The 19268-nt window shown below is 41.3% G+C and overlaps 1 protein-coding gene across 1 annotated transcript in view; it reads left to right on the top strand.

Moving 5' to 3' along the window:
* Positions 1–211: 211 nt before the first annotated feature.
* Positions 212–19268, top strand: part of FBN2 (fibrillin 2) — a 145289-nt gene continuing 126232 nt past the window's right edge. The window contains exons 1-5 of the mRNA XM_069881153.1: positions 212–465; positions 1219–1301; positions 5213–5311; positions 5877–5972; positions 8408–8503. Coding sequence (XP_069737254.1) covers positions 212–465; positions 1219–1301; positions 5213–5311; positions 5877–5972; positions 8408–8503 — 628 coding nt within the window. The remainder of the gene's footprint in view (positions 466–1218; positions 1302–5212; positions 5312–5876; positions 5973–8407; positions 8504–19268) is intronic.

Here is a 19268-nt window from a genome sequence, read left to right as displayed (position 1 = left end):
GGGAATGCAACGTGGACCCCGCCGTTGGCATCACCGGGTCCCGCTGACGGCTGCGGCGGCCGGGAGGGCTGGGGAGGAGAGGGGGAGAAGGAGGAGGAGGAGGTTCCCGCGGCTGAACCCTTCGCCCGGCGCGGAGCGGAGCCGCTGAGAGCGGGGCGGCACCGACGCACACCTTTCCCGAGTCTCCGTGCCCCACCGGGACAGCCGCAGGATGGGCGGGCGGCGGAGCCTCGGGCTGCCGCGCTGCTTCCTATGGGTGGGCTGCCTGGCGCTCTGCGCGCACGGAGCCGCCGGGCAGCGGCAGCTGCCGCCCCTGCGCGGGGCGGGGGGGCCCGGCGGCACCTCCCGAGCCGAGGGACCGGGCGGCACCACCCGAACCGAAGGAGCGGGCGGCATATCCCGAACCGAAGGACAGGGCGGCACCTTTCGAGCCGGCCGGCGAGGCCAGCGGGATGCGCTCCGCGGGTAAGGGACTCGCCGCGCTCGGGTCCCCGCCTGCCGCTCGCCCCTCCCCGGCGAGCAGCCCCTTCCCCGCAGCCGCCCCTTCCTTTTCCCCTCGGGCTCCGGCCCCTCTGTCCGCCGGGAGTTGCTGTCAGTGCAGCTTGGTGTCCTCGGCGGTGAAAGGCAGAGTTTTAGTTAGCGCGGTTGTATTAAAAGCAGGCGTGGTGTGAGGCTGCGTTACAACCACTGGGCTTTCTGTTCGAACGTGTTGCGGTGTTAAGATGCTTTGGCGTGCACTTCACTTTGGCTACTGGGCACCTGTGCGAAAACTGCTTTTCCTGGTTTTCTTGGGGGGGAGTTCTTGGTAATTAGAGTTAGTTTCTTAGTCTTCGTGCCCAGTCACCCCATCTGCCTTGTGTCAGGTGGCAGCGTGAAGAGTTATTACAGCAAGAATTGTGAGGTCGTGTCTGAACGCAGGGGCAAACTCATCCCTTTCATATCCTCAGTAGTTCCAACAGGGATGAATGTGACTTGCTGTTGCCTAGTTTGCCTCTCTTTATACTGACCAGTTGAACTGGTACAAAATCAAATGGCTTGGAACCCCTTACCACGGAGAAAGACATTGTAGGGAGATTTTTTTTTTCTGAACCTCTTTCTAAACACTTTTTTTTTGTTTCATACAGCTGGTTTCTTCCCTTTTGTGTACAAGAACTTTGGCTTCTCTTTACACTGATTTATATTTTTATATATACATTTATTTTTTTGTCTGTTTGACAGGCCAAATATATGTGGCTCTAGATTCCACTTGTACTGTTGCCCTGGATGGAAAACACTCCCTGGAGGAAATCAGTGCATTGTTCGTAAGTGTCTGACTTTGAGCTTCTATTGCCCTACGGTTAATAATAAATCTTACTGCTTCATTCATTATGAGAAAAGAGAATTCAGTTGTGTCTTGTGCCTTATTTTCGAAAGGAAGAAAAAGGAAGAGAGAGATAAGGAAAAAGGCCCGTGAGTTATACCTTGATTACAAAAAATGTAATCAAGGTATTAGCAAATCGATGTTTTTTCTTTGGTGTGTTCCTAAGAGGCATATCTGCACTTAATTATTTAAAAAGAATACAACAATGAAGGAAAAATTAAAGAACCTTCCCTAAAACAATTAATTGACTATAGTAACAGTATAAAAAAAATCACTGAATCACAGAATAACCAGGTTGGAAGAGACCCACCAGATCATCGAGTCCAACCATTCCTATCAAACAGTAAACCATGCCCCTTAGCACCTCGTCCACCCGTGCCTTAAACACCTCCAGGGAAGGTGAATCAACCACCTCCCTGGGTAGCCTGTTCCAGTGCCCAATGACCCTTTCTGTGAAGAATTTTTTCCTAATGTCCAGCCTAAATCTCCCCTGGCGGAGCTTGAAGCCATTCCCTCTTGTCCTGTCCCCTGTCACTTGGGAGAAGAGGCCAAAAGGTCCTGATATAAGGCAAATCAGATCTGAGGTATTTTGCAACTTCTCTGCTAGACTTGACATTACAGTCAAATGGAATTTTTTTTTTTACATCTAGGGTGATTATTCTCTTACCTATCATTTTTATTTGTGTATAAATAGCAGTAAAGCGTGTAGACTAAGTTTACTGCATAGTCAGAGTAGGCACTGTGCTGACAAATGTGGCTGCTGTCATGACTCAGTGAGAGAAAAGGGAGGTGAGCCAGTACGACTGCTCAGTAATCTGATTAGGGAACATTGTCTACCTAGAAAGAAAACAGAGAATTGAGTTTTCTTCCCGTTAGATAACTGCTTATATTAGACACATGCTTCTTATAGTCCTTGAATTTTAACGTCAGCCTGTCCTCATTCGTCATAGCTTGTCACCATCTCTTTTGTTAATAAGTATACTCAACTTCAGAATTCATGTTTATGATATGCTTACTTTAGGTAAGTTGTGGTACTGTTCCTTTGTAACACACTACAGACATTCAGGAGTAAACTAGGGAAGGAGCGGGTGATAAGTGAAGATCTGCCAAACTATCAGCCTGTTCACATCTATTCATTTTACATGAGTAAATTTACCTTGCTAATATTTCTCATGACTGCGCCGTGTATAACTGATATTGATTTATGGTTAATCTAGTGTTTACTAGCAAAGGTGAACCACGTCATTCAGAAGACGCTGGTGTCAGTACACTTTGGAGTAAAAGCAGGGCTCCAAATGTTGAGTTCACATTTATCATCTCTCATCTGGGTATGTAACTCAGTTGAAGCTAGGGACAGATGACGCTTTAGGTACTTTCAGAAGTCCTTATAAATTATTCTTAAATTGTGACTCTTGGTGCCTCTGAAAGACCTCAGTCTCAGGTCTCTTCACATCCAGTATAATCCATGATTTACTATTAATTTATGTGCACAAAGGACATCTTTTAGCTGCTGTTTTTTTTACTGGAGCTTAATCGCAGCTCTAACATGTTTGAAGGATAAATGTTTTTGCCAGATCATCTGTAAGAATAGCTGGGACACTTTTCTCTCTGTATTTTTGGTTTAGGAGTACAGATTTCTGTGCTCACATTGAACATTATTTGAGATGATAGCTCCTCTAGCTAGAGCTCTTTAGCTAGGCAAAGCCACCTGCTCAGGATGATGGGCAAGCTAGCAAACTTCTTATTGGAGATGCATTCATTATAATTAGTGCAGATTATAGCTTGTGATTTTAACGTATTATTTAATGAAGAGAGATCTATAAACTCATAATAGGTCAACATGAAGCCATTCTGACCTTACAGTGTTTTCAGTTAATAATGTGAGGATTGTCGTTGATGGTCTGTATCTAAAGAATGAAGGTGTACCTAGGTTTACTTTTTCTTTGAATAAGATAAATTGAAGGCATTAAAAATATGCTTTCAGCTGTGGGGCTTTCAATTGATAAAAAGTCATTCTGTAACAAATAATAAGTTAACAGAATGGTCTAAATGCAGACCTTAATTAATCAGGAAATTGAGCTATGGTGTATAAAGATGGACTGAGCAGTGACAGAAGGAAAGCAACCCTGTTCCCTGTGTTTGTCAAGTGAGCTAAAGTTGAGTCCTGTTTCTCACTTTTACGTTGCTAATAGAAGAAGTATTTTATATCAGTCAGTGGTATGTCTTATTTGAACTAAACACTGAAATCTCACAAATACTTAACTCCTCATGCCTTACTTTTAAAGCATAACTGTAGAGGAATTTAACGATAAGTGTAGGCGGTCCTCGTTGCATTTTTCTGATGCCCAAAAAGTAATGTCAGTGTACCATTAATGAGGCTTTGTCTTCTCCTCTCTTGTAAAGAAAACGAGGCCTTTATTGGCATATGTCAAGGAGGGCATGGGTTTAGAAAATCTGGTCTGGTTTGGTTATGTTTGGTCTAAGTGCAGAGCACTGATTTGGTGGAGAACGGTTAAAAGGAAGCATGTAAGTTTTCCAGGATTTGGATTCCGATTCGGATTTCCATATTTGGATTCTATAAAGTGGCAAGAAAACAATTTACTTCCTTATGGGATTTGTGTCACATTTATGTATGTTTTTCTATGTCAGAAGTGGACCACAAGTGTTCTGAGAAAGGTCTTCTCTCTGCTTTCTTTTTTTAAGTATAAGGACAGGTGGATTGGGGATTTTTTCCCCTTTAATCTATATGGACAAGTTTTTTTGATGTAGTTGGTATATTCTGGGTAAATTATCTACTGGAGGTATTTGTTCCTTTTGTAGTCCTTCAGTGGAGACGTGCTTCCAGATTATTTGACTCTCTCAAAACTCTAGCATTATTTATGAAGCAACTGTGATCTTGCTTGTTTTTTTAGCTTTACAAGCTGTCTTTTGCATGATATGTGGTTTTTTAAGGTCTTCCTGTGCTGTACTGGCTCTTAATGTTTCAGGCTTAATTTTGGTGCATTTGCTAATCCAGCAGATTATTTGGATGTATTCATTTGGTTCTCCTTTAGAATCTGGATGTAGCTGTTTACTCTTTTCTGATTCTGTTGTTCCTTTGAGCAGTGGAGCTCCCCTGGCTGGTGAGCGAGAAGGGAAGGCATTACTTTGATGCATCAGGATGCACAATGGCATGCGTGTTATGTGGACATAATATGGTATGGACAGGCTTCGAGAGTTTTTTTATAAAGTTAGTTTGTAAATGATAAAGTAGAAATATTTCAGTACACAAAATATGTTTAGGGAAAGTACACAAAGTTTTCAAAGCTGAGCATCTGAATGATAACTTCCCCCAGGACAGCCTTGTGTTAAGGCTGGATAACCTTAGAAAAAAGGGACATAGAAATGCCTCTAAAACAGTAATTGTAAGAGAGAAGTCATGCCATACATCGGCATTTTTGATCTGTATTGTTTATATTCATGCAAATCTTGGATCCTTGGTAAAGTTTTCTACAGGTCTTGTGGTCTGAAATATGTAATTTTAATAATTTTATATTACTTGTGTAGTAGGATAATATTTCTAATTGGGGAAAGGGCTGATTATCTGGTTTCAGTGGTCAGACCAGTGTTTGAACATGCCATATTTGAGTCTGTTTGTCTTTAAATTTGTTACATACCAAAATTCACTTTTCTTTATTTAATTTACGATTACTTTTGCAGATGTATTAACTATGCCAATGAACTGAGCATTCACACAGGGTTTTGTGGTTTCTTTTTCCCTAAAAGAAAATGTTAACATATTTACAGCTTTTATTTCTTGCCATTTAAGACTAAGTTTACTGTTAATCACTGTCTTTTTTTGCTTCTCCTCAGCAATTTGTAGAAGTGGCTGTGGTGATGGATTTTGTTCCCGTCCTAACATGTGCATTTGTGCAAATGGACAAGTGTCACCTACGTGTGGACCAAAACCTAGTAAGGGCTCACTATATTTATTTTCACTACAAATTTGATTTTAAGTAATGCTATTTGAGTGTTAACCCAGAAATAGTTAGTGTGTAAATCCTTTAAAAGTAACTTGTCATTATTGCATATGTGTGTGTAACTTATGCTTTGGTTTCCTCTAATTTTTTATCAAGTTTGATATAGCACATTCCCTTGTTTAGTCTGTGAAAAAAATGTGTTTGAAGAGATAAGAAAATTTAAATATATATGTATGTGTTATTAGTATTTTCTTTGAGTCCATTTTCCTAAGAAATGAAGATTGCACAGCCTCCAAGTTCATTAGAAGTTGTAAGGTGCTGAAAGTGGTCATGGAAAGCTCTAAAACAACTCTTCATAGTTAATCTTAAAATAATGGCTGACGAACAACTACAGTTTGGATGAGTTTGGTTACAGAAATACAGACTGTACACTTAAGCACGTAGCTTATATTGTTCAAAGCACGCATCTACATTTGAATGTCTCTGTTTTTATACATATTTCCTTCCTGATGTGGGATTTTTGCTTAACATTCATATCTGCCTGGGCTTTGTTGCAGTACAACATTGCCGCATTAAGTGCTTGAACGGTGGCACGTGCATGGATGACTGGTGCCAGTGCCAGAAGGGCTACATTGGAACTTCCTGTGGGCAGCGTAAGTAGTTGATCTGTTGCATCTAGAATTAAATCCACATAAGTCCTGCAAGTTAGCCTTCTTGCTTTCAGTAGAGTAGGAAGGTGAAAAAGCCAGTATGCTAAAATATAATGAAGTGTCTGCAAGAAATGTAATGCTGTTTTGGGGTATAGTGTTGAGCTGAAAGGCAGTTCATGCTTGAAGTGCTTTTGTATTGTCTAAAATTCAAGTTAGGGATTGAATTCACCAAATGGTTTCGGAAAATCCTGTGGTAGCAATGGCAATATATATCCCACTCTCCTTTTCGTACTAGATCATCAGTAATTTTTCATTCTCTTTGATGAAGGCTCTCCATCTGAAAAAGAAGAGCCTAGTTGCTAGGTTAAAGGACGTTTTTCTGTATTCTACTTGACTAAGGAAAAAGACTAAATACTGTTCAAGCTTTTGGATACCATTTTTGTTTGACAGACAAGCTAGGAAGTAAGTTATTTGCACAGCTCTGGTTATCACAGTATGGTGTTCACTAGCTACACAAATTGAATGAACAGTAAAATTCACTAAAGGCTGCAGGGATGAACAAAGACCCAAAGTATACTCTGAGGCCAGATGGCTACTAATTAGCTGAGAAATTAGTTGCTGAAGGTAGTTTGAAGGTACTAGAGACAAACAAAAGGCAGCTAGACAAAGAACAGTTAGATTGAATAGCACGGGAGAACATAGTTCTGGCTTAATAACTTTTCCAAATGCTGGAGAGCAGTCTTTTTTTTTGCTTTATTTCTACCTGGATAAAACCCTCTAATATTTTAGGTAATAGCTATAATACTAGAATATGACCCTAGTCACAGTCAGATTTACTTTAATGAATTGCTGTCTGCTTCCTGCTACTTTTAAAGTATTGGTTCATCTCTTGAATGATGAGGCATATTTCCAGGGAATAAATGGAAAGAGGATTTTCAATTAAAAGAGGAATTTTCAAGTACTCAGACTCTAAAGAAATCCAGAAAATCTTAAGAAACTGTGGAGGTTGGTCTCAGTGTATAAGCTAGTTAAAATTTCAAGTGAGATTGAGTAAGTCATCTAGACACAGCATGGAATGATGCCTGAAAAATATAAATATGTCTTTATTTCTTTTTACTTGAATGTAATTGTGTCTTAAATGTACAGAAGTTAGTTGTCTCGCTAAAGCGTCATTGTTCATTAATTCAGTAGTGTAACACATGCAGAGAAGTATGTGCATTTTATGCATAAAATATGCCTTCTCAGTAAAAAGTAATTCAGTTCTATAGTTCTTGGTAAGAGGTAAGGCTTGGTCACTTTTCCACATAACAATATAATTTATGTTCTCCATTGTGATATGGGAAGCCTGTATAAATTTTTCCAGTTTAAAATATTTACCTTCTCTAACTTGCTGAGGTTCTTCTGCATTGTATACTTAAGTATGTTAAAAATGCCGTACTCAAGCTGGCATGAGCTGTGTAGGAAGACAGCATAGAGTCTTCTACACCAAAATAGCTTTGCTGTTGTTCAGAGCCACTTGAAAACAGTGAGGCTGTCATTTAATGTGAAATGCTTCCATCTGGAACATGTGCTAATTTTGAAGACGGCTACGTGTCCTAGAAGCAATGAGCCTGAAATTAGATGGAATTAGTTAAAGCACTCTTTTAATGGTATTTTTCAACCTTGTGGAAGAACAACATGATGTCCTTTCAAGTTGAGAAGATTTCAGTGCTTTGGCAGGAGGAGCTGTTCTTGATTAACAGCATTGGTAAAGAGCATAAATGGGTGCTCCGAAGTCCCACAGCTATAAAGTGCCTTCTCCATCTTTATATACTGTGGATTTACACCTCAAAAAAAAAATTTGCTTTCTTGTTGAGATCTTAAAGGCAAAGCACTTTTTGAAGGTGCTTAAAGAAGAGTTAAATCAGTAATTATTTTCCTTGCTCTAAACATCACTTCTTCTCAGCAATATCAATTCTGAGATCTGAATTATCTGTCTCTGAGACTCCACAAACCTCCCTTCGTTAGAGGTTTGTTGCTGTTGCGAATAAACAGCACAACTTAATATGCTCTAAAAACCTCACAACAATTGAGTGTTTATCTGCTAACTTCAATGATGAATCTAAGTTCTTATGATCAGTGCCTAGAGCTGCACAACTGTTTAAAAATATACATAAGTGAAACATCTGCTAAGAATCTGTGCTGAATTTAATTTGTCATGAATTAAACAGCTGCTTGCAATTAGCATTAAGCAGGTTCTAGTGGAATTAGGGCTAAATGGAATTTGACTTGAATCATTATTGTTTGTGTTGATGGGTTGGAAGGACATCAGTTTGTTCATCAGGTGAAGAAAGACTGAGACCAGTTCAAAGGAAATAAAAATAATTTTTTAGTACTGCATATGGTAATTTTTGAAATAACATTACTATGACATTTAAAACTGTTTTTGTTAATTAAAGCTGTCTGTGAAAATGGTTGCCAGAATGGAGGACGGTGTATTGGACCTAATCGCTGTGAATGTGTCTATGGATTTACTGGCCCTCACTGTGAAAGAGGTAAAAGAAACAAGGAAGGAAATTATGCACAGTTTTATGCAACAATACAGTATGCATGTACTATATGCTGTGTATTTTCTGGCTGAGCAAGTAAGTTTCCAGTAAACCATTTATTATTTGTAATTTTAGAAAGTGTCTTCCTTTTTCAGTCTAGTAGCTGCATTTTAAATTGGCACGCACAAAGCTGTCATTATTCATAGGAATTTGAGCTAATATAGACTGCTTATTTTGTTCATGTAATGGTTAAAAGACAAATATCTTTCACTCTCAACTACATGAAATAACATTACAGCAAAATTGCTGGTGGTGTTAGTATTGCCTAGGTGTAACTAATTGAAGTACTGTTTTTCTGTGTAACACCTCTTTTGTAAAATGAGCTTGGGAAGTTTTACTCTTGGGTTAGTTTTACCCTATAAGAGAAAGTCAGAGGTGGAGTGAAAAAATAACCAATTCCCATAATATTGACATCAGTTCCTAAAACTATTCTTATTTAAGAAACCATCTTAGACATGGCTTGTAGTGCTTTCATGAACTGTGAACTAAACTAGGATTTAATTTTGAAATTTCATGGGCTTGAGGTTACTGACAAAGTCAATTTTAACGGTGCTGAACAAAACATATTTAGTGTTATGCTGTGAGATTGGCACACAAATGATTAAGATAATATGTCACATAGAATCATAGAATGGTTTGGGTTGGAAGGGACCTTATATATCATCTAGTTCCAACTCCATCTGCCATGGGCAGGTACATTGTCCACTAGATCAGGCTGCTCAAAGCCTCATCTGACATTGTCTGGGACACATCCAGGCATGGGACATCCACTACTTCTCTGCACAACCCATTCCAGTGCCTCAGCACCCTCACAGTAAAATATTTCTTCCTAACATCTACTATAAATCTCCCCTCTTTCAGCTTAAAATCATTACCCCTTGCCCTATCACTGCACTCCCTGGTAAAGAGCTTCTTCTCAGCTTTCCTGTAGGCCCCCTTTAAGTACTGGAAGGCTGCTATAAGGCCTCCCCTGACCCTTCTCTTCTCTAGGCTGAACAACTCTCTCAGGCTGTTCTTGTATGTGAGATGTTCTAGCCCCCAATCATATTTGTGGCCCTCCTCTGGACTCACTAACAGATCTATGTCTTTCCTGTGTTGAGGACTGCAGAACTGAATGCAGTGCTCCAGGTGACATCTCACAAGAGTGGAGTAGAGGGGCACAATCGCCTCCCTCAGCCTGCTGGTCAAACTTCTTTAAGATGCAGCCCAGGATGTGTTTGGCTTTCTGGGCTCCAAGTGCATATTACCAGCTTTATGTCCATAAGTCCATATGTAGTGATTTAGAATAAACTTACTCCCAATCTCAGAAATTTATACTTATTGCTATTTAATAATTCAGAGCATTGTTTGTATTTTGAAACCAATTCTGTGAAACTGCAGTAATGTAGAACTGCTCAACATTAGACAGAATTGTAGAACGTATTCTGTGTGCCTCAAAGAGGTAAGTACAATCCAAATTACCTTCTCTTTAGAATGTTTTTTTTTAAAGTGGATTTAGTGGGGATTGCTTATTAAACCAATAATTAAAACCATAATGCTGTACATCCTGTAACATGAAATTGTTATGAATAATCTAAGACAATGCTGAAGAGCTTAGTGGAAATATTATTTTCTTTCTCCAAGTTGTTGTTTTTGTGAATGCATGTTCTCATTGAAAAGGGTACTGAAGAACTGAGCACCCATAGTGAAATGCTGAATGCTAGTATGTATTGTTATTTAACTCCTTTAAAATATTGAAAAAATGGCAATGCTAAAAAGGGGGATGGAATAATTTCCATTAATAGAAACCAGAAAGTCACAATTCACCTTAGCAGTGGATGAGACACCCACTCAGGGCAGAAGTAGACTTCTTGGATTGATAAAGTAATTTAAAACAGAAAGAACCTTCACAAGTCATCTTGGCCAATACCTGCTCAAAGGTGGTCTAATCAGCTCAGTCTTTTTAGGTTCATGTCCAGTAAAGTTTTGAACACTTCCAAGGATGAAGATTTCACAACATCTCTGCACAACCTGTTCCAGTATTAGACCACCTCATGGTAGAAAATAATATATATGTGTATTCTCTAGTATCTAATCACAATTTTGCATGTTCCAGCTTGTTGCCTCTTATCTGATTACTGTGAGCTTCTGAGAGAAGTCTGGCTTAAATTTCCCTGTATCCTCTGAACAGGTAGTTATAGGCAACAGCAAAGTCCCTGTGAAACCTTCCCTTCTAAGGCTGGATGAATGCAGATCCCTCAGCATCTCCGCACAGGGCACATTCTCCAGCTCCCTGACCAGTTTCGTGGCCCACCTCTGACATTTTTCAGTATGTCCATTTCCTTTCTGTAATGAGAGAGCAAGACTGAATACAGTACTCTGATGCAGCACTACAAGTGCTAAATGGAGGTGAAGGACCAATTCTCTGGATTGGATACTACATGCATCCTGCTACTGCCCGTGCAGCTGGCCTTCTCTGCTGCAAGGGTGCACTGCTGCTTCATGTTCAGGTTGTTGTCTGCTAGGACTCCTGTGATCCTTTTTTTCATAACTGCTTTGCAGGCATTTAGCCTCCAGGCTTTATGTTCCGTCAGGTTATTCCATCTCAGATGTGAGACTTCCTTTACTTCTGCTGAACTTGGTGAGATAACTGTCTGCCCTCTTTTTCTGAGTGTCCAGACTACTCTGAGTAGCAGCCTTGCCTTCGAGCATATTGACCAACATGCCAGATTTGGTGTAATCTGTAGTCCTGCTGAGATTGCAGTCTTGAGCCATCACCCAGGTTGTTAATGAAGATATTAAACTGATACTTTTCCCAGTTCTTATCTGGGATGGACTGCACTAGTATTCTGTCCTCTAGATAGACTTAACTGATCATGACTCTTTGACCCATCCATACAGCCAATTTTCCACTCACCTTATCTGTTCTTCACTTACTGGGCCTGTGCCTCAGAAGAATCACAATTCTCTAAGGGGGTCTGTCTCAAAAGTCTTGCTCAAGTCATTTCTTAGTGCTTGGCAACACTGAGCTCAGGTTTAAAAGCAGTGATGATTTTTGCTCTTGCTAGCTGCTCCTAAACACCTTGTCTTTCATGTGTTCAGAAGGGAATCCTGTGGAATTCTCTTTGTCAAATTCAGCTGAAGTGCTCAAAGCCGTGTATAAGCTGTGAAAATGTTTTGTACCATTTTTGTTTTCATTTATTGACTCAAATGGAAATAATTTGCATGCAGATGAAGGAAATAATTAAGCCAAACACTGAAGAAGTAGGAGATTCCATTTGCTATTCCAGGCTGCTATGTGTACCCACTAGATGTCATAAGCAGCAGAGACATGTTAAGGGTTAATTTCTTTCTTTGCCTCTAATTGTTTGTTGCTTTCATTCTTAAAACCAGATTTATGAACTTATATTCATTGCTGCTGGTTTGGGATTTTGCTGGTACGTATTACATCCAGCCTGTTTTCTGTACTTACTGTTCATGAACCAAGCGCGAGGACTCAAATCTTTTATATTTTGGACAGTGGGGAAACCCAGAGCATTACTCTGTTAAAAGCTGTGCTAATATTTACAGCCATTTTCAGAAATATGTCCTTGTAGAATGCACACATGCCTTCTAGCCAAAATAAGAGACTAACAAGTCTGACAGTTTAGGAGGGATTTTCAAGGGATTGAACGAGGTTTTTAGTTTCATACTTAGTTCAGATAGAGCCTAGTTTTGACCAAATTCAACAACACTCTAATCTATGGATTCCGAATGGATAATATTTATAGCCAAAATACAAAATGATAGAATTGTAATACTGCAATTTGATTATTTGATTTCTTTTTCTTTTTTTAATGGTTTGCGTTAAGACTTTTTTTTTTTTTAAATTTATTGCTGGACAGTTTGGCAAGCTTTTAGTCCAAGATAGAATCTTACAGTGGTTTGGGTTAGAAGGGACATATAGATCCAATCCCCCTGCCATGGGCAGGGTCACCTTCCACTAGACCAGGTTACCCAAAGTCCCCTCCAACCTGGCCTTGAACACTTCAGGGATAAGGCATCCAATACTTCTATGGGCAATCTGTTCCAGTGCCTTGCCATCCTCAAGGTGAGATTTTTTTCCTAATATCTAATCTAAATCTACCTTCTTTCAGTTTAAAGCCAATACTTCTTGTCCTATCACTGCATGTCCTTGTAAAAAGTCACTCAGCTTTCTTGTAGGCTTTCTTTAAGTACTGAAAGGCCACTATAAGGTCTTCCTGGAGCCTTGTCTTCTCCAGGCTGAACAACTCAACTCTCTTTTAACCTGTCTTCATAGGAAAGGTGCTTCAAGCTTCCGGTATCTTTGTGTGCCTCCTCTGGGCTCACTTCGACAAGCCTATGTCCTTCTTATGCTGGGGAACCCGGAGCTTGGACTCCAGGTGGGGTCTCACGAGACTATAGTAGAGGGGGAAAATCACCTCTCTCAGCCTGCTGGTCACGCTTCCTTTGATGCAGCCCAGGATATGGTTGAGTTTCTGGGCTGCAAGTGCACGTTGCTGGCTCATATTAAGCTTCTTATGCACCAACAACCCAAATCTATCTCCTCAGGGCTACTCCCAATCTGTTCTTTGCCCATCCTGTATTTTCCTTGGGATTGCCCCAGCCTATGTGCAGCACTTTGCCTTGTTGTCCTTCAAGAGTTGCACTTGGAGCATGCTCCAAGCCTGTTGAGGTCACTCAGTATGGCATCTCTTTCTCTCTTTCCCTTCAGCATGTCAATCACACCATACAGCTTGGTGTCATTGGCAAACTTGCTGACAAGGATGTCAAACAACACTAGTCTCAATATGCACCCCTGAGGAATGACACTCATCACTGATCTGCAATTGGACATTTAGTTGTTGGCCACAACTTTTTGAGTGTGACCATCCAGTCAGTGCCTTATCCACTGAGTGGTCCATCTGTCAAATCCATGTCTCTCCAATTTACAGACAGACATCATGTGGGACAATGTTAATTACTTCGCAGAAGTCTAGGTAGGCTCTTTCCTTATCGGTTACTCTTTCCTTATCCACAAATGCTGTAATTCTGTTATAGAAGGCCACCAGAGTTGTCAGGCATGATTTGCCCTCAGTGAAGCCACGTTGGCTATCACCAATCACATTATTTTCCATATGCCTCATCAGAGTTTGCAGGATCCATGATCTTGCCAGGCACAGGGGGAAGACTGACCAACCTGTAGTTCCCTGGGGCTTCCTTTTTTCTTTTTTTTTAAAAAATGGGAGTTGTTTCCCCTTTCCCAGTCGGTGGAAAATTCACTGGACTGCCACAACTTCTCAAATATGATGAATACTGACTTAGCAACTTCCCCTGCCAGTTCCCTCAGGAGCCACGGATGCATCTCATCAAGCTGCGTGGACGTGTCCACCTTCAGGTTCCTTAGATGATCTCACATCTGATTCTGTCGTATAATAGGTGGTTCTTCATTCTTGCAGTCCCTGCCTTTGCCTTCTGAAACTTGGGCAGTGTGACTTGAGCCCTTGTTGGTGAAGACCGAGGCAAAATAATCATGGAGCACGCCAGCCTTCTCCATATCATGGGTAAACAGACTTCTTGTTTCCTTCCAGAAAGGGTCCACATTCTTCGTAGTCTTCGTTTTGTCACTAACATACCTATAGAAGCTTTTCTTGTTGCCCTTGATGTCCCTGGCCAGATTGAATTCTATCAGGGCTTTAGCTTTCTTAAACTGATCCCCGGCTGCTCAGACAATTTCTCTTTATTCCTCCCAGGCTACCTGCTCTTGTTTCCACCCTCTGTAGGGTTCCTTTCTGTGAATGAATTGGTCCAGGAGTTCCTGGCCCATCCATGCAGGCCTCCTGGTATTTTTACCTGACGTCCTCTTTGTTAGTTGCATCACTCCTGAGCTTGGAGGAGGTGATCCTTGAATGTTAACTGAATTTCTTGGACACCTCCAGGACTTTATCCCATGGTACTCTACCAAGAAGATCTCTGAAAAGGCCAAAGTCTGCTCTCCAGAAGTCTAGAGTAGTGAGCTTGCTGTATGCCCTCCTTGTTGTCCTAAGGATCTTGAACTCCACCATTTCATTGTGGCTTCACATTCCCCACCAGCTCTTCCTCGTTAGTGAGAACAAGGTCCAGCGTAGCACCTCTCCTTGTTGGCTCCTCTATCGCTTGGAGAAGAATGTTTTCACAGAATCGCACAGAATCACAGAATCACTAGGTTGGAAAAGGATCATTGAGTCCAGCCGTTCCTACAACCACTAAACCATGTCCCTCGGCACCTCATCCACCCATCTTTTAAATAGCTACAGTGGTGGTGAATCAACTACCTCCCCGGGCAGCTGGTTCCAGTGCCCAATGACCATTTTAATGAAATTTTTTTTTCTGATGTCCAACCTGAACCTCCCCTGGCGGAGCTTGAGGTCATTCCCTCTTGTCCTGTCCTCTGTCACTTGGGAGAAGAGGCCAGCACCCTGGGCACACTGCTGGCTCATGTTCAGTCGCTGTCAACCAGCACCCCCATATCCTTCTCCTCCTGGCAGCTTTCCAGCCAGATTTCTCCCAGTCTGTAGCACTGCACAGGGTTGTTGTGCCCCAAGTGTTGTCCCCCTCCTCACCTCACCTAGAACTGAAAATTCTACCATCTCGTGATCGCTTTGGCCCAGGTGTCCTCCGACCGTCACATCCCCCACAAGGCCTTCTCTGTTCACAAACAGCAGGTCCAGGAGGGTGCCTTCTCTTCTTGGTTCTCTAACCAGTTGTGTGAGGAAGTTGTCTTCCACGCACTCCAGGAACCTCCTAGACTGCTCCCATTCTGCTGTATTGTACTTCCAGCAGACATTCGGAAGACTGAAGTCTCCCACAAGGACAAGAGGTAGCAATATTGAGACTACTCTCAGTTGTTTATAGAAGAGCTCATCAGCTTCTTCTTCTTGGCTGGGTGGTCTATAACAGACTCAGATCATAATATCTGCCTTCTCGTAGGCTCCTTTGATTTTACCCACAGACACTTGATTCCATCATCACCATAATCGAGCTTGAGGGTATCAAAGCTCTCTCTAACATAGAGGGCTACCCCACCACCTCTCCTACCCTTCATGTCCCATCTGAATCATCAGTGCATTCCAGCAACTTCCTGGATTGCATATGCCCTGCTGTGTTGTCCCTCCAACTAATACAAGTAATTTTTCCTGATTAAGATTTGCTTCTATTCTCGGACTAGATTCAGAGCTGTGGAATCATATTAGTACACATATCAGACTCTGACTGTGATGATGACGCAGAATTTTTAATGACGGTGCCTACACTTGACTTATATTGAGTTGTTGAAAAGTTTCTAGTACATATAGGTATTGTAACTTTTTTGGTAATGCAAACATTGAAATTTACGTTCTTAAAAATAATTGTGGATCTTTAAGCTGCCTAATTCAAACTACATAAAGAAATTAGACACCAGCATTTTGGCTTCCTTATTTCTTAGCAGTCCTTGAAAGTCTTAGCTTTACAATTCAATGTGTAGAATGCTATTGCTATACGAGATTTTGGTTACATTACATGGCTATTTGGAAATTGAGTTAACATAATTTGAAGTTTACATTTCCTTATTTGTAATTGGAGATCACAAGCCAAATATGCTTCTGTCACTGTCACAAAAATATTACACATATGTAATATATAATTACATATTTAATTTGCAAATCTAGTATTATGTAATATACTCTTACAATAATGGACACAGAGAAGTAAAATTTCACCTAGTCTCTTATCTTGGTATTGCCTAGACTTTCTCATATTCAAAAAAGAAGCTTTTACTTTACAATTACAACTTAATAAGGAGTTTATACTTTCCAGCAAAATGTAAAAGGCAATAATTTCTTAATCGTAGAAGAAGCAGGTTGGAAGAGACCCACCAGATCATCGAGTCCAACCATTCCTATCAAACACTAAACCATGCCCCCCAGCACCTCGTCCACCCGTGCCTTAAACACCTCCAGGGAAGGTGAATCAACCACCTCCCTGGGCAGCCTGTTCCAGTGCCCAGTGACCCTTTCCGTGAAAATTTTTTTCCTAATGTCCAGCCTAAATCTCCCCTGGCGGAGCTTGAGGCCATTTCCTCTTGTCCTGTCCCCCATCACTTGGGAGAAGAGGCCAGCAACCTCCTCTCTACAACCTCCTTTCAGGTAGTTGTAGAGAGCAATGAGGTCACCCCTCAGCCTCCTCTTCTCCAGGCTAAACAACCCCAGCTCTCTCAGCTGCTCCTCATAAGACTTGTTCTCCAGCCGCTTCACCAGCATCATTGCTCTTCTCTGGACTCGTTCCAGAGCCTCAACATCCTTCTTATGGTGAGGGGCCCAGAACTGAACACAGGATTCAAGGAACGGTCTCACCAGTGCCAAGCACAGAGGCAGAATAACCTCCCTGGACCTGCTGGTCACGCCGTTTCTCGTACAAGCCAAGATGCCATTGGCCTTCTTGGCTACCTGGGCACACTGCTGGCTCATGTTCAGTTGGCTGTCAACCAAAACCCCCAGGTCCCTCTCCTCCAGGCAGCTTTCTAGACAGATTTCTCCTAGTCTGTAGCACTGCACAGGGTTGTTGTGCCCCAAGTGCAGGACGTGGCATTTGGCCTTGTTAAACCTCATGCCACTGGACTCAGCCCAGCGGTCCAGCCTGTTCAGATCCCTTTGCAGAGCCTCCCGACCCTCCAGCAGATCGACACTTCCACCCAGCTTAGTGTCGTCCGCAAACTTGCTAAGGGTGCACTCGATGCCTTCTTCCAGGTCATTGATAAAGGCATTGAATAGGCCTGGACCCAGCACTGAGCCCTGGGGAACCCCACTTGTCACTGGCCTCCAGCTGGATTTCACACCATTTCCAACCACTCTCTGGGCCTGGCCATCCAACCAGTTTTCCACCCAGGAGAGTGTGCGCCTGTCCAGGCCAGAGGCTGACAGTTTCTCAAGCAGAATGCTGTGAGAAACTGTGTCAAAGGCTTTACTGAAGTCCAGGAAGGTACATCCACAGCCTTTCCCTCGTCCAGTAGCCAAGTCACTTTATCATAGAAGGTGATCAGGTTAGTTCAGCAAGACCTGCCTTTTGTGAACCCATGTTGACTGGGCCTGATCACCCGGTTCTCCTGCGTGTGCTTCATGATAGCACTCAAGATCATCTGCTCCATGACTTTCCCTGGCACTGAGGTCAGACTGACAGGCCTGTAGTTTCCTGGGTCCTCCCTGCAACCCTTCTTGTAGATGGGCACAACATCAGCCAGCCTCCAGTCCAGTGGAACTTCCCCAGTCTCCCAGGACTGTTGGAAGATGATGGAAAGGGGTTTGGCCAGCACATCCGCCAGCTCCTTCAATACCTGTTGAATAATAATCCGTTGGTTGCAATAGTTGCATGTAATACTTTACAGTAAGATATGCCTCTGTAGTTTAATTTCAAACTGAGTTTGTCAATAGTTTATAACTCTTTAACTAAAATTTTATAGTTGAAAGTTATGTGAACTTCCCTTGTAAATCATATCTGTTATAAGAGATTTTGTATTATTATTTTTTGCATTGCTGTGTTTTAAATGCATAGTTTTTAATGTTCTGTAAATTAAGTTCTTTTAAATCAGATATTTTCTTCCTGATGTAGAACATATGTTGCTTTCCTTTCAGTTGGCCTCCCAGCCCCAGTTATATGATAAACGTGATTGCTTGTTCAGCTATCTGTGCTCCGAGCAGACTAATTTCCGGGCTGGAAACAGGAGGCTGAGCAATAACTGATGATTGGCATGATTACAGTATTTAGCTTGAGACCTGCTACCGGGTCAACAAGAAAGCAGAACCTGTTTGGGAGCTTATGCTTTACACTTTCTGACATTTACAGTGAACTTTTATATATCCTGAGAAAGTCTGTTATTTTGGCTACCTTTTTGTCTTTGATTTGTAAACATACAAATTCAAGCATTTTGTTTTGTTTGTTTTGTTGTATTGTTTGTTTTTCTTTACTTTTTTTAAAATGTAGAAAATAGTGGAGGTAATTTTGCTGTTGAATTTAAATAAAAAAAAAGAATCGAAACAAAAAGAAACTATTAAGAGGCCTCATCCTCAGTTGTACAGATAAGAGTATTTTTTTTTTAGCATGACCATCTCCTTTGGTTTCTGGAGACTGCTTGGGCAAATTATATTTATATAACTGCACATAGCCTGTGCATTTTTTTTTGATTGATGATCTGTAGGGGAATGAATCTGTGGGAAAGCAGTGGTGTTTTCTTTATTCTTTATTATGGATTAAAGGGAGGAAGAAGCTGTGGGAAAAGAGAATCCTGTCACTGATCTGGGTTTGCCTTCATCCTGTGTAGAAGGATAAAGAACTGTGCTCACTTACTCTGTACGTGAGTGGCTTATAAAGGGAAGCAAAAGGCTTAGGCTGCGTAGAAATGCATAGTTTAGGAAGAATATCCTTTTGAAGAAGGGGGAGGATTTCAGAAAAATCTATCAAGCTTGGGAAGGTGAGAAAAGAGGAAAAATGAAGAAATATATAGTTAAGTATTTATGTTGTTAAAGAGGGAAACTCTTGGATTGTTCTCAAGAAAATCACTGCTAATATGTTTTAGCCTAGTGTGTTTGTTGCATCTGGTATCTCCAGTGCGAGTGTCTGATTTTTTTCTCAATTTACTTGGTTTATTTTAGCTGTCCCCAATGATTGTAAACTTTGTTCAGGCGCCTAACAATGAAAATGCCTTTTTGCTCAATAAGCT

The sequence above is a fragment of the Phaenicophaeus curvirostris genome, chromosome Z, assembly GCF_032191515.1.
Source record: "Phaenicophaeus curvirostris isolate KB17595 chromosome Z, BPBGC_Pcur_1.0, whole genome shotgun sequence".
Lineage (NCBI taxonomy): Eukaryota > Metazoa > Chordata > Aves > Cuculiformes > Cuculidae > Phaenicophaeus > Phaenicophaeus curvirostris.
The sequence above is the reverse complement of the archived record's forward strand: the minus strand, read 5'-3'. Positions and strand labels throughout refer to the sequence as shown.